The following is a 15,185-nucleotide window of genomic DNA, read 5'->3' on the forward strand; positions in this document are numbered from 1 at the left end:
GTCCACATACTCACAGGACAGCTGGCCCACAGGACAGTGACTTTTCTTCGAACAACACTTCACTATGAGTATCTGGGTCCAGCTAAGGAACGAATTGGCCTGGAACATGTGCTCACACACTTTGGATTTAATGAAAGCCTGGGGTTGGGGGCAGATAAGGAGAGATGAGGACATAATGAAGCCAGTGGATTATTTTTCAAAGTGATAGTCACAGTTTCTTGAAAGCTTCATTCCGTGACTCGCACTTAGTCATGACATCATTTAGCACTCCCAGCACTACAGAATAGTTTGCACTGTTATCAGCACCCAGGTTCCCATGGGCCCCTTCAGTGATTCGGCACGCATCTACGCAATGTGTCTGAGAGTCATCTTCCTGCAAGTGTGACCTTGTGTAGCTCTGGCAGGACCGTCCTGTGTGGGTACATGCAAACCCGAGTTTTACATCAGTTTATGTAACATGTGTAAACAATTTAATCTTTCAATTCTCTCTCTGGTACAAACCTTACGATAAAGCAGACATCAGAACTGGCTTGCTGAGAGTCTGCTGGCAGAAAAGAGTGGACTTTGCTTCCTTTTCCCACCTAGGTGGGCTAGTTTTGAGGCCTCCTAGCACGTGTGTTGGAGAGACTCACGTCACATGCCCAGCAATTTGTGTCATGCCTAGAGTTATGTTTACTCCACCCTTGTAGGTATTTGGAATCCGTATGTCAGAGAAGAGCCCCAGCTACGCACTCTGCAGCAGCCCCGGAAGGGCAAGTGCATCAGGAAAATGTGGTTTAGAATTGTGTTCACATTAGAAAGAGCACTGATGGAATCAAAGGGTGGGTCTTAACTACACCCTTTAGTTGCCAAAATACCGAACACTAACGAGGTGCTATTTGGGAACTTGCTCAAAGGGATTAAGGAGCCTGTGACTTTGGGCAACTGACTTCAAGCTTTCTGAGCTCCAATCTTCCCATTTGTAAGCATGGTGTCATCACAAGGGTTAGAAAGAAGTTGTGAAAAACACAAGGCCGGGTTATGTGAGGTGCTTCCTGTCAGTATTATTGCCATTGGGTAATAAGATGGTTTTACTAGTGTATTATCAGTTACTAACCTGCTATTCATATGTTCTTTTGGAATACTGCCTTGCTTTTAGGTTAGCATTTCAGATATGTTGTTCACAAGGGGGCTTCTGAAAACATTGAGAGAGAGAGAGAGAGAGAGAGAGAGAGAGAGAGAGAGAGAGAGAGAGAGAGAGAGGGGAGAGAGAGGGGAGAGAGAGAGGAGAGAGAGAGAGAAGAGAGAGGGAGAGAGAGAGAGAGAGAGAGAATGAATGCTCAGAAAGCAGTTGGCCTTGTTACTCAGTATAGTTATCTCTACATAGTCTAGTTACTCCAAGTGTGATGCTTGTAAAACCTCTTCATAGACTGAATCATCTCATAGACATCGCCATAGGGATTGCTGAAGCCAGTCATGTTCTCATTCTTACAGACACAATAAGAATTGAAAGGCAGGCCCAGATACACTCACAGACCCAGGAGTCAAAAGAGGATGGCTGTCAATTTGCAGCATGACATAGCAGTGTCCTGAGAAAGGGGCCAACTATAGGGGTGTGTACAGAGAAGCAGGGGCCAGAGTCTCAGAGGAGCAAGGCTAAGCACCCCTGCAAAGGCCACATCTGACTATGTAAAATAGGAGTTTGCAAAGCAAGGATGCTTGAAAAGCCTGTTGGATCATTGTAAGGACATGTGTGCTGTGGAATGATGTGAAGAGCATGGAGAATTTGGATCATAGTGTGATGGAACTTGTGCTAGAAATATAAAGTGTATGAAGACACTGCAGGAGGTAAGGCTGGAGCTAGTCTGTGATTCCACCCAGTGCTGGTAAGAATTATGATCCATTGCTGCGGGCAATGGAGAATCAAGGGGTATTACACTCCACAGTCTACTTTATGCCTGTAAGTAAAAGTAGGGCACTAAAAGAGCCAGAACACATAGATAGTGAATTCATTCTGCAAAACCCATTGTTTTAGCAGGCAGGTATATTTATCCTGTGCCTTTTTTTTCCCCACAGAAAGGGGGTTTATATGGTTCAGGAAAATATGCTTGTTTTTTGGTTAGTGATTCAGGGACAAGAGGTCCCTTGCATCTCAGAGGCTTCTTCATGGTCCTATTCAACTTCCTTCTTTTCTGACCTTGAGGTTTCTCATGGCTTGTCCAGAAGAAGGACATGGATTGTGATGATAATTGAGTCCTCTTGTACCCCTGGGTCTGATTCACCAGTGACACCTTTCTTCCCCAGAGTCTTCCTGGTTTCTTTTCCCTAGTTCAACATAAGAACACTCCCTTCTTCATGCTTCCTCTTCCCAGGGCCCCTGGCAGTACGTGTGATGCCTGTACTGAAGATGGGACATTTCATCAGTATGTGTACAAGGCTTCTTCGGGGCGGGTGTGTGACTCTTCAGGTTACTGGACTCCAGAAGAGGCTGTGGGTAAAGTACCATGGATTTTTTTCATTAATATTTTTGTGGCCACTGAGCATGGGTATTGGATGAAGCAGTGGTTTATATTTGTGTGTTTTTGCACATGGTCAAGGGAGGGTTTGCTGAAGATCTCCAGGGTCTTGGAAACACTGATGGTGCTTCTGCATGCTGAGTGTTCTCTATTGATGTAATATGAACGTCCCATGGCTGTAAGGATGGGAAGACTTAACACAGACAGACTGAGAAGACAGCCCTTCTCAAGAGTAACCTCAGGGTGAACTAGGGGCGGAAATGTTGCATGTGTCTCCTAGTCCCCGAAGCAGCTTTGGTGCATGATGCTGCAAGCTAAGTACTTACTCCTCTTTATCAGAGAGTAATAGAGAACACATTGCAGATCACACTCATGAGCTGGCTGAGCCAGTCTGGGTGGGGGCAGGGTGGACTAGGTGTTCCACACGGATCGTTCTCATCTACGCTATTTTATGAGTCTATTAATCACTGGTACTGGTTGTGCTTTGAATGTGATCTAAGCTAGGCTCTAGAAGGGAGAAGATGTTTTTCGTTATTTCATTTCCTGTCCCTCCCCTAAATTCTCAAACAGTCACATACTCACACACATATGCATATCAGGATCCAGAAGACAAATTCCAACAGCAGGCTTTTCCGTGCCAGTGCAGAAAATACTGTAGACATGACTTCTAGCCTTTCTCAAGAAAGGCCTTGACTGCTGCCTTCCCCTGTTTTTGTTTGGTTAGTTAATGGATAGGTTTGTTGTGTTGCTGTTGTTTGTTGTTATAGTTAATTTTTCAATACAGGGTTTCTTTGTGTAGCCCTGGCTGTCCTAGAAATGGTTCTGTAGGCCATCATGGTCTTGAACTCAGAGATCCACCCGCTTCTGCCTCCCAAGTTCTGGGATTAAAGGAGAGTATTTATTATGCCTGATTCTTCACCATCATTTTTGATACCTACCTAATCATCATTTTCTAGATATCCCTCTGTAGGTATTAAGATCTATAAAACTGCTGAGAAATGTGCTGAGAAAAAAATTGATTTGAAATAATTTTCAGTCCTGATTGTGACAAGAACAGAACAATAATGACGTATCAATCTGTAATGACCACCTAATGTCACCTTGGGCTCATAGTTAGTTATTCAAGTGATAGACCCTCAAGGAGAAAGCTGGGTAGAGATGATTGACAAGACTGCTTATATAAAAATCTTTTCAAAAGAGAGCACTTAAGAGAAAATCCACAAAGTAATGAGCTTTCTATAAGAATTCTGAAGTTTCCTTCATCCTCTGACTGCTGAGATGGGCTGTTCTTTCTCATTCTTTTAATGGTTATTCCTGATGTGTCTTTTCTCTCATCTCCCTAGGGCCTCCTGATGTGGATCAACCCTGTGAGCCTAGCTTGCAGGCTTGGAGTCCTGAGCTCCATCTGTACCACATGAATATGACTGTGCCCTGCCCAGCTGAAGGCTGCAGCTTGGAGCTGCTTTTCAAACACCCGGTCCAAGCTGATACCCTCACACTCTGGGTCACTTACCTTTCCATGAACTCTTCCCAGGCACTCTTTGACATAGAGATCTTGCTAGAACTCAAGGAATCTGTACACCTTGGTCCCTTGAACACTTTTTGTGACACGCCTCTCACCATCAAACTCCACGTGGATGGGAAGGTCTTGGGAGTGAAAGTCTACACCTTTGATGAACGAATGGAAATTGATGCTGCTCTCCTGACTTCTCAGCCCCATAGCTCCCTGTGCTCTGGATGCAGGCCTGTGAGTTATCAGGTACTCCGAGAGCCTCCTTTTTCCAGTGGCCTGCCCATGGTGGTGACACACCCGCACAGGAAGTTCACAGACATGTAAGTTGGGAAGCAGAATCTCTCAAACCATGGGACTTCCAGGAACTTGTCTTCAATTTGGTTATCTCTGCTTCTGCTTTTTAATATTCTGATATGTATGCTTTTTGAGAAAATCTTTCACAGAAAAGGGAAAGCAAGTGCTATGAATGCTAAAGTCATCATTATGCTGATGGAGAAGCTAGTGTCTGAGGGCTTTCAGTTGACCTATTGGTATTGATACTAAAGTTGATCAGAATGACACTTTTCTGTCTTGAAGCAATTCTATTCTAGATTCCTTCTTGTAGCTTTCCAATAATATAGCATGGCTCTCATACTTTCCAAGTTATAGCCAGTTCTTCCATAGCTACACTAAAAGGTCACAGGTCTCTCAGATGCTAAACACAGCTTCATGATTTATCCACATGTATGTCCATGTTTCCTTCCTTTTCTTATTCTCCTCCCTTTCTTCTTTCTTTTGTTTCTAGTTTTCACTTAATTTACTTAATGTCTTTCCTTCAACATTTAGTGACTTCTGCTGTGCTCCTGGCACAGTGTGCTCAGTGTTGAAGACAGTCTAATGTAAGAATTGAGTGCCTATCTTAGATGCTGGTATAATCAAAGGCAAATCCTCCTACTTCATAGTCTTCTTAGAGACTTCCTAGAGGGCACACAGGGTACAATAAAGTCTTATCAGAGGGGATCCTATTAGGTGATTTTGCCACCTTAGAAATGATCATATTACAATAAAAATCTTTATTGCATTGTTCCAGGCATGGGCTGGGTAATTTCCTCTCAGTTGTTTGCTTGATCCCAGGATGACATCACACACGTACTGGGGCCCTTGCTGAGGCAGCTGACATGACTGGGAATGTGAGGACCCTTTCCCTCACACTCAGTCCTGGTCCTGGGATGCTCATAGGTGAACGGCTGTTTCCAGGAGTTTCCTTGAAACAGGGAGGGCAAATTCCACATTACTTGTCGTTTTCAAGTCTCTGCTGGAAACGACTCTTGATAATGTTCCATGAAGTTCCATGAAAAGTTTCAGATTCAAGTAATGAACTTCCTTTCTTCCAAAGGAAAGGCAGCCATCACACAGACCCTAGATGTGTGCATCCTGGCTGAAGTAGACGTTCAGTAACCCTCCACAGCTATAAAACCTATAAAGCTTCCAAATGTCCAGTTCATGCTTCAATACATTTTTCTTTTCATGGTTGTTTGCATCTTTGCCATCAGAAGATTGAAAAGTGGTTAAAAATAAACATAAGTGGAAAGCAAATAATGAGACATATTAGAAAGAAAAACCAGCATGATTTCACATCTGTAGCCAGGCAGTTGATATGATGTTTGTAATATAATTATAGGCACATACAAATGTTTAAGGTCACTAATATCCTTTTTCGTAGACAGAAAACCAAGGCTTATCCTACCCTTAGTTAGGGAGCTAGAAGATGGCAGTCCCAGGATTCAAACTCCATTTTCAACTGACTTCATCTTCAGAACACTACCTTTCACAGACTCAGGGCATGGAAGGCCTGGGGTACCTGCTGCCATGTTCTTCCCATAAGAAGAGTAAATGCACAATATTTCCGTCCAATCCTTTTCCCAGCCACAGAGATGCATAAGACGTTTAAGCATGGTTGGACAAGAAGAAACCACCCAAAAAGGAAACCATCCACCAGAATTGATTGGGATAAAATTGGGTTTGCTTTAGAAACAGCAGCTGGCATTCTGCAGAGAGGGTTCCTTTCTCAAAAGGGAAAAGTAATTTGGAAATTTAAGAGTCTTTAATATTTAGGTGTTTTTCCTATTAAAATGCCTAAAAGCCAATACAGATGATTTGAAAGGTATTTTGGAAACCCCAAGACATTTCCTATTTGCTGGTTGCTGTATCAGATTGTGGGGTGGTAGCTCTGTGGTTGTTTTAAAGAGTCTGTTAAAGAAAAGAGAGTTTTGGCAGAAAGAGTCACACTGGCCACTCATGGCAGCCTCAATAATTCTTTGAGATCGTGTCCTCCTAAATACTTGTTTCCTATCTTGACTTGGGGGATACTTTTCCAATCAGGACAAGCACTGGACAAAATTAAGATGAGGCAGAATTTATCTTTGAAATCAGCAGCTCCATTCACGAGCCCCTTTCCTACTAAATAAATGTCTTGTCTCAATGCCTCCTACTTAATACAGACCAGAGAGTATGATAAATTCCTTCCATCTTTAAGGTCAACTGTACCAACTCCATTCTTGGTATTTGGAGATAAATATCAATTTAATGTGTCTCTAACTGGGAATTTTTACCCCTTCCATGAGCGATGATTCTTGTGTTCTTCTATGAAATTCTTGGTGCAGCATTTTTAACGCAAGAGTTCTCATTTAAGAAAGTTGGGATCAGCAAGTCTGAGAAGGATCTTGACTGAGCCCACACACTGAAATTCTCAACTTTACTTAGTTTGGTTACTTTAAAAATATAGATTACTGGCTTTTCAAAAATTGCTCTATGTTACCATGGTTGAAAACACTACACACCATCCTCCTAGGTTTTCATGGACTGTTACCTTAAATGTTAACTCACCAAACAATTACGAATACATTTACTAACATAGAACATATGGGGCAATAGAAATGAGTATCTATGCAAATGTGGGGCTGCTCATAGGACTGAACCCTGGTCTTTGTTTCAGGCAATTGTCATGTCTCAAATTTTGTTTCTCATACTAGTTTCCTTAAACTCACATGAACTAACTACAAAGGACCCAGGGCATGCCTCTTTGCAGATGTGATTGTCACAAACCCATTGGTTTCTACAGGGAGGTCACGCCTGGGCAGATGTATCAGTACCAAGTTCAAGCTGAAGCTGGAGGGGAAGTTGGAGAAGCTTCACCTCCTCTGAGGCACGTTCACGGAGGCCCTTACTGTGGAGACGGGAAGGTGACAAGGTGAGTCCTGTGAGCTGGGTTGTGCTCAGCTGCTCAAAGAGGCTCTGCCCTCCATTTGATACCAGGCTGCAAGGAACTGCATGAGTCACATGGAAAAATCCCCAAATATGGGATCTTGAGCGGTCCCCGGCACCTCTGCGTAGTTTGAAGGGTACCCACTTTTATTCAGCACTGGTCCCCAGAGTGGTAAGCTATTAGGACAGATTCTCTGGGCCCCCTTAAGGCAGTAGTGAGGAACTGCAGGGCAGTGAGGTAGGGAAGGAATTAATATAGAAGATAGTTAAATAATGCTGAAGGAGGATAGAATTTAGATCAATGTCTGTTTGCTCAGTTTTACAAAGTGAGTGTGATTGGTGGGAAGGGAGATACTCCACTTACTGTGCAAATTTCTGTAAACATCACCAAGGGGAGTGTGGAATGATTCCTTTGGTTCCTTAAACATTCTGTGATCCCTTTTCTATTGACCTGTGCTATCAGACGAGGGAAGTGGTTTGTCTGGTTAGTTTGTCCAAGTTCAGCACTGACTTATATCTAGTCTCAGGAAACCCGGGAGAGCTGGTCAATTCTTATCCAGCTACCCTTCTATAAAGCTGCTGGGAGTGGGGAATCTAGTGATGCATTGACAAATTCCACATCTTATGAAGATGGCCCAATTTTTAGTGATAAGGAAAATATATGCTCAATTCTGTACCCTTTTATGGGACTCCATCTGACTAGTGATCACCGGCCATTGTTTATCTTGGTCCCCTGAGATCCTCAAGCTATGGTATAGTCCTATCCCATCACACTGAAGTATAAACACTAAATATTCTTTCCCATATGAGCACAGCAGAAATCACCTAAATATGGAAACCTAATTCATGTGTCCTCACCCCTCCCTAATCCTCCTCAGCATGATAGCTCTCTTCTTGTTCCACTCTCCAACTGTGGCTACCACAAGGTGATAACATTTACCTGGGCATATGTAGCAGAGTGTAGTTCGGGGCTATCTTCCTAATTTGGCAGCCATGTTTACTGCTGTCCCTTGAAGCAGCTTAGCTAGAGGGGCCGCAGTTCTCTGCCACTGGGTCTCACAAACTTCCACGCCAAAATGTACTTCTTAAGCTTGTGTTTGCATTCCTTGGCTGTCTAATCAGTGCTGTTGTCTAAGGGAAGACATTTCTGAATCCCAGCTATGCTTCAGCATGGGGCACCCCAAAACTCAAGACAAATAGGAGTCAGGCAAATTGTTTAACCCACTAGGTTCTATATAGAAGACTATCAAGCTAAACACTGGGGAAGGCCCTACAATTTTGACCAGTGCTCATTCAGAAGCTGACTTTCTCAAGACATGCTGTCCACCTACCGTCTGAACCACGCAAGACTTGAGACTTCAAAACGTGGTGAATGCAAATAAGATGTGCGATGATTATTTTAATGTAATTTAAGGCAATGCAGTTTTCAAACTGAAACTCAATTTAGTTGCTGGAAACCCTTGAAGTATAGCTTGAAAGTTTGGGACAAATTGGATAGATGAATTGACTTGTTCGACTATGAATATAAAATTGAAGTAAAGGTCAAGTATTTGAAGTGAGATTGAAGTGAAAATGAATTTTAAATGCAGTAGACTTCAGGTGTTTGGGATACAAAAGGAATATTACATGTCTCATCAATCATTTTTTATTGATTAAAAATTCAAATGGTAATGTTTTAAGTACCCTCGGTTGGATGAAATAGTTATTGTAGCTAATTTTATCTGTTTCTTTTACTTTTTAAGTGACTAGTAGAAATTTCAAAATTGTATAGATGACTCTCAATAGATTTCTACTGGGCTGCACTGCACAAAATGATATGCAATCTGCTTACGTTAATTGCTTAAATTTTCTTCAAAATAAAATTGTAAAGTTGTCTCTTTCCAAGACTATGTCCTAAAAGCCCGACAGGGAGACATCAGTGTAGTCCAGTGGTTCTCCACCCAGACAGGGAAATATCAGTGTAGACCAGTGGTTCTCCACCCAGACAGGGAAGAATCAGTGTAGACCAGTGGTTCTCCACCCAGACAGGGAAGAATCAGTGTAGACCAGGGGTTCTCGACCTTCCTAATGCTGGGGCCCTTTAATACAGTTCCTCATGGTGTGCTGACCCCCAACCATAAAATTATTTTTGTTGCTACTTGATAAGTGTAATTTTGCTACTGTAATGAATTGTAATGTAAATATCTGTGTTTCCTGGTGGTCTTAGGCAACTCCTATGATAGGATCGTTAGACACCCAAAGAGGTTGTGGCCCAGAGGTTGAGAACTGCTTGTGTAGACTAATCCACACACGAGTAAACTAAGAATTGTGTTTTGAAATATTTCCAGAATATCACATGATAGATTAGGCACCTAAGATGAACCATATTGCCTTTGTATGAAAAGAATGTAAAGGGGCTAGAGAGATGGCTCAGTGGTTAAGAGCACTAGATACTCTTCCAGAGGACCTGGGTTCAAGTCCCAGAACCCATAAGCTGGCTCACAGCTGTTCCTAACTTCAGTTCCAGGGGATCTGACACTCTCTTTAGGCCTCTATGGGTATTAGGTGCACAGACATACTCCTGGCAAAACATGCATGTAAGTTAGAAAAATCTTAAAAAGATTATTCAAAATTCTATGACATAGATGTATCATTTGTATGTATAGTGTAGTTTGGGGAGAAAAGGAATGTGAAATTTTTTAAAACTCTTTTTTTCCAGTTCTGAGGATTGAAAACAGGCTTTCCATAAATTGGGCTAGTATTCCATTACTCAACCACACTACCATCCCCTCATAATTTCTTCAGCTATGTTTCCTATGTTTTTATTCCTGTCTCCAGTTTCATCTGACAACTTAAAATATGATTACTATGTTTTTGCATCTGTACCATAGTTTTAATTTATTTATAAACATTCTCATGTCTAACTCATCCTTAATTCATCCACATAGTTACTTTTGAATAATGATTGGAGCTATTTGTGATATCTTGGGTCTGACAACCTTTTAGAATTCCAAATTTCTCTGTATATGGAGCTATTGAACATATTGAAAAGTAAAGGAGAAAAATTGTAAGTCGTAACCACTTTACAGTGGCCAAATCTTAATTTTTTCATGGGAGTTTCAACTGCAGGGTTTTTTTTTTGTTTGTTTCCATAACAGGCTTTATGAAAGAAATCCCATTGTAGACTAACTTTTGTACCTCATCCTACATTTACTCACCAACTAATGATCAAAAATGACACTTGGAATTGATATGTAAAATAAAAAAGATTTTTTTAAATGATATTTTTCACTTTCCCTGTAATATATGGTATCTGCCACTAGGTGATAGCAGGAAATAAAGACCATAACTGGTTTCACCATTGAAGACAGCCACAAGCCATGCTTCTTGAAGCTCTTAGTTTTATGTAAAAAGGGGATTCAACTCCACAAAATTCTGATTTTCATAACTTCATATTCATAAAGGAAAATGATTAAATAAAAAATGATAAAATGAATAAAAATAAAATGATGCAGATTAGCAGACCTCATCAATTAACTCTTCCTGTTTTGTTGGCTTTGTTTTGTGAGGGGTGTCTTTTAGTGTATCCAAGGCTGACTTGGGATGCTCTATTTGTCTCTAGAGTATTGTGTTCCTCTGTTCTCAGGAAAATCAGCTACTGTTTAAAATCGCCAGTGGTTTTAATTAAATGTATTAAATTCTTTTATGTTAAAACAGTTAAAATTGCACACAATCCCATGTGATGTTTTTGTTACATTGTATGATATTTAAGCAGGTTAAACATATCCATCTCTTCATATATCACACTCTTCCAGTAAAAACATTTCAAATTCTCTTTTCTAGCTTCTTAAGTTTTCTACACATTTATTTTAGTCAGTCCATTGAGCGAAAGCATGCCAGGACTTGCTCCTATATAATTATAATTCAGAACACATCAACAAACCTTTCCTTGTCACTCCCTTTTCTCTGCTCTCCTCAATTTCTGTTAGCCACCATTCTACTTTCAATGTGTATGAGATCAACTTTATGTATCTACAATATGAACAAGATTACAGGATACTTCTCTTTGTGTGGCTACTTAATTTTACTCAACATAATGATTTCCAGTTCTGTGCATGCTGTTCCAAGTAACTGAATTTCATTTTCCTTTGAGGCAGGATAATATTCTACAATATATATGTTATATTATTTTTCTCCATCCATCAGGTGACTGACACTTAGCTATTTTGAATAATACTGCAATGAACATTGTAGTATATATGTCTCTTTGATTTACTAGTTAGATTTCTTTTGGATATAACCAGGAGTGGGATTTCAAGATTATATATTAACCTTTTGTGTATGTGTGTGTGTATGTGTGTGTGTATGTGTGTGTGTGTGTGTGTGTGTGTGTGTGTGTGTGTGTGTGTTTGGGTATGTTGTCCTACTCTATTTCTTTCATCCATGTTTTATAATTTGCATTGTAAGTGGATCATTTTTTATTTCTATTTCCTATAATTAGTTACTACCGTATTGTAATGCTACTGTTTTGGTAAATTACTAGAGCTAATAAATAAGTTAAGCAAAAATTAAGAGCTACAAACCAGCTATTTCCAAACCCCCACTTGTCACAGGTCTGGTGAAGATCCTGCCAGGCACACTCTTGAGTCTCCCACAAGGTTCTCCCAGATGTTCCTGTGCCACAATACACTAGATTTCTAGTAATTCCTACAACCCACTGACCTAGCTAATCTACCATTTTGCTAAACTCCCATCTACTTTAAATATTTATTTTTAATATTTTCTGTAAATTATTAAGTATTTACTTTTTGTACAACTTTTGATTTTTAAAGCACAAAGAGGAGCTTAAATGAATTAACGCTATCTGAGGGAGAAAAGTCATTTTATGTGTATTTCTAGGAGCATTGGAGAAGTGTGTGACGACGGGGACCTGATGAGTGGAGACGGGTGCTCCCGAGCATGCGCACTGGAGGAAGGCTTCACCTGCGTGGGTGAGTCCAGTGGCTATGTCTTCTGTTTAGAAATATATCAGTGTATTATTGTGTGAATTCTTAGTGTCTTGTGGCTTACTGATAAAGCCACAACACCAAATACCACATATATAGTCATTAATTTCTCACTTTAACCACGAAGAAACTAATTGGAGGCACAAAAGGCTTAAGTGATTTTTTTTTAATTGATTTACCTGAAGGTGCTAGGTAGAATTTGAGCCAAAGGAACACAGATCTAGAATGTCATGCTAAACAGATGGTACTGGTCCCTAGCTTGATATTCCCAGGACATTCTCTCGAGCCCTCACACATATGCAACATGCCAGATAAACAAGCAATAATGTAGATTTTACATACAAATAAGGGTCAGGAAATAATCTAAGCCCGAGTAGAAACAAGATATCTTTTGATGTCTGTGTTTAATAGGTGAGATCATAGAGGCCAGCAGGGGGTCCTGGTGTTTCCTGTCCTGGGGAATGAGTGGTTATCAGTTATAACTAGATGACTTCATATCTAAACCGTGGCACTGAGAGGTAGCACATAAGCCTCGCTCTAGCTATGATGAACGCACCCATGAACAGGTGCTTCAGAGGTAGACTGCTTCCCTTCCCGTGCGCTGAGATGATGGTCTAGAGCAGAACCCCCACACCACAGTTGGTTTAGGTAGCAGTGCATTTAAAACAACTCCAGGGTCCTTAATTCTTAAGACGCTGTAGTGAATCACAGTGCATAAAACTTATCATGGTGCCCACTACTACATAAACATACAGATGCTTCTGCCCTCCACAGCCAAGGCTGAGCCACAGAATCTTCGTATCTCCTATCTGTCCGTCTGTCTAGCTAGCCACCCATGCAAACACCAATCTGCTGTGTACCATGTATTAAGTGTATTAAGTAGTATCACACTTTATATTTAGTTCTTATGGAATACTGACGTCTGCTAGATTTTTCCCTCCCAGGTGTCCAGGGCAGGAGTGACATAGAGTCCAGCTTTGCTTTTACAGATGTCTCTTCTACCCAGTCCTGACATATGGGCATACAGCTTTTGATTACGTAATTCTGGCAATGAAAAATGTACTCAAAACAGACAATTCTATTAAACAATGGTCTTACCTGTTAAAACTTTCTTTCTCCCAGTTTTCAGTTTGTAAACTGAGTATCAGACCACCTTAGTGACTCATCCAGAGGCGTACAAGGCCCCTGCCAAGACGGCCCTAAAACTTCACTTTCCTTCTATTCAATCAAGTGAGGTTTTCTTACTCCGGCGCTTCAGAGGATACATTCTTTCCTGTTTTATTTGACTCCCATTCAGATATTTGAAATGCCTCTTCACTATTCTTCTTTCCAATCCAAACATCCCTGCATGTGATTAGGTTTCCAGACCTTTCCTATTTACCCCAACCTGGCACGCTTTGTTTGGTCGATGCCCAGAAAGGAATCCAATCCCCCAGATGTGGTCTGGCGGTGCGGAGTGCACCGAACCAATCGACCCCCTCTTTTGTGCACAAGTATTTGTTAATGCCACCTCTGTTTGTATCATTTCTTCTTGGTAGCCACACAGTGGTCACATACTGAAAATAAACACACATTCTCTGAACACCGTACCTTCTCCAATGCAGCTCAAGTAGCTTTTAACTTAAGAACAGCATTCATGCTGTTCCTATCACATTTGATCCTTCGACTCATATTTTCTCAGCCTCTAACACCAGTAAGACTATATCTCAATTACTTTAACTATCCTTAAGTACTATATTTAAGCTTATGTTTAAGTTATTGACTGGGTTAAATTGATGTGGTATATTCCACTATTAGACATCTTTTTTGATGAATACATTTATTGTACACTAAGTGTATGATTTTACCCCATTGCTTTTCAAAATATTAGATTGGAAGGAACCATTGGAAACGCAATTTTAAATTGTTCTATTTTTTTCTTGTAGAATTGCAAAAATACATAATGTTTTTTTGTTCTGTGTCTAAAAGAAAAACAAAACAAGAAATAAGAAGGAGCAATCCCTGAGTTATAGATAGAAAATATATTATCTATGTATATAATTGTCATAAATAATAACAAAGGTAGAGAGAGAGAGTGCTTGCTCTGCTAGGAATGTTGTTTCAAATGCACACATGCTGAGAGGGCGAGGGTGCCATAAATTTGATAGACTACAGATGAAAGCCTTTAGTGAGCTTAGAACCATGTCCTGTAGCGGGTGGCTTACACTGGCATGAAGCAGTAGATTTACCATGGAAGGGTCTCACATATGAGGCAGTTATTAAGGAAAATAATAACTATATTGGTGAGCAGTTGACAAACTACCAGGATATTCTTGTGGGGTTTCTGTGAAGAAGAAAAAATGAAAAAGCATGCTGTAAGAATAATAAATCTTAGAAATGGTTTTACTGAGTCAGTGCTGGATAGTGTGGATTTGTTTTGAATCATGATTCTATTTCAGTGTCCTGTTTCTTTAAGTAGAAATGAGAAATTGGGTTGTGCTATTAACACTAATTGTCCTGCACTTTGGTAGAATTTCATAGATGGTTTTATAAGTGTACCTAAGCTTTCTACACTGAAGGAAGCCAGTCACAAAGGAGCAATATTGTTCATCTAGCAGGAACTGACCTGTGTGGATGAATGGGACTTGCCCAGCATATCCAATCTCATCGTCCACCTCCAATAGTTGCCCACAAATATTCCTGTTTTGTTTGTCTGCTCTGTTTCAGTATAGGTGGTACAGGGTACAAGGCTGAAAGAGTCATGGGCCTAGATTGTCTAAGTCTTACTCAAACCAAGCCCCACAGATTGTGAGGGTCACTTCTCAAGTCACACAAACTCATTTAGACTTGCCTATCTCATTTATAAAACAAGCAATAATAATAACAAGAAAGCTACAAACCTCATGGTTGCCCTAAGCTGAGAGACCTGATGCCTATAAGACCTGGAGTCTTTGCAGCACAGGTTCTTAC

General features: G+C 40.6%; 1 protein-coding gene across 1 annotated transcript in view; it reads left to right on the top strand.

Moving 5' to 3' along the window:
* Positions 1-15,185, top strand: part of Pappa2 (pappalysin 2) — a 245,420-nt gene that overhangs the window by 97,528 nt on the left and 132,707 nt on the right. The window contains exons 6-9 of the mRNA XM_038350230.1: positions 2,352-2,473; positions 3,839-4,328; positions 7,109-7,237; positions 12,130-12,221. Of these exons, the coding sequence (XP_038206158.1) occupies positions 2,352-2,473; positions 3,839-4,328; positions 7,109-7,237; positions 12,130-12,221 (833 nt within the window). The remainder of the gene's footprint in view (positions 1-2,351; positions 2,474-3,838; positions 4,329-7,108; positions 7,238-12,129; positions 12,222-15,185) is intronic.

This window comes from Arvicola amphibius, chromosome 12 (genome assembly GCF_903992535.2).
Source record: "Arvicola amphibius chromosome 12, mArvAmp1.2, whole genome shotgun sequence".
NCBI lineage: Eukaryota > Metazoa > Chordata > Mammalia > Rodentia > Cricetidae > Arvicola > Arvicola amphibius.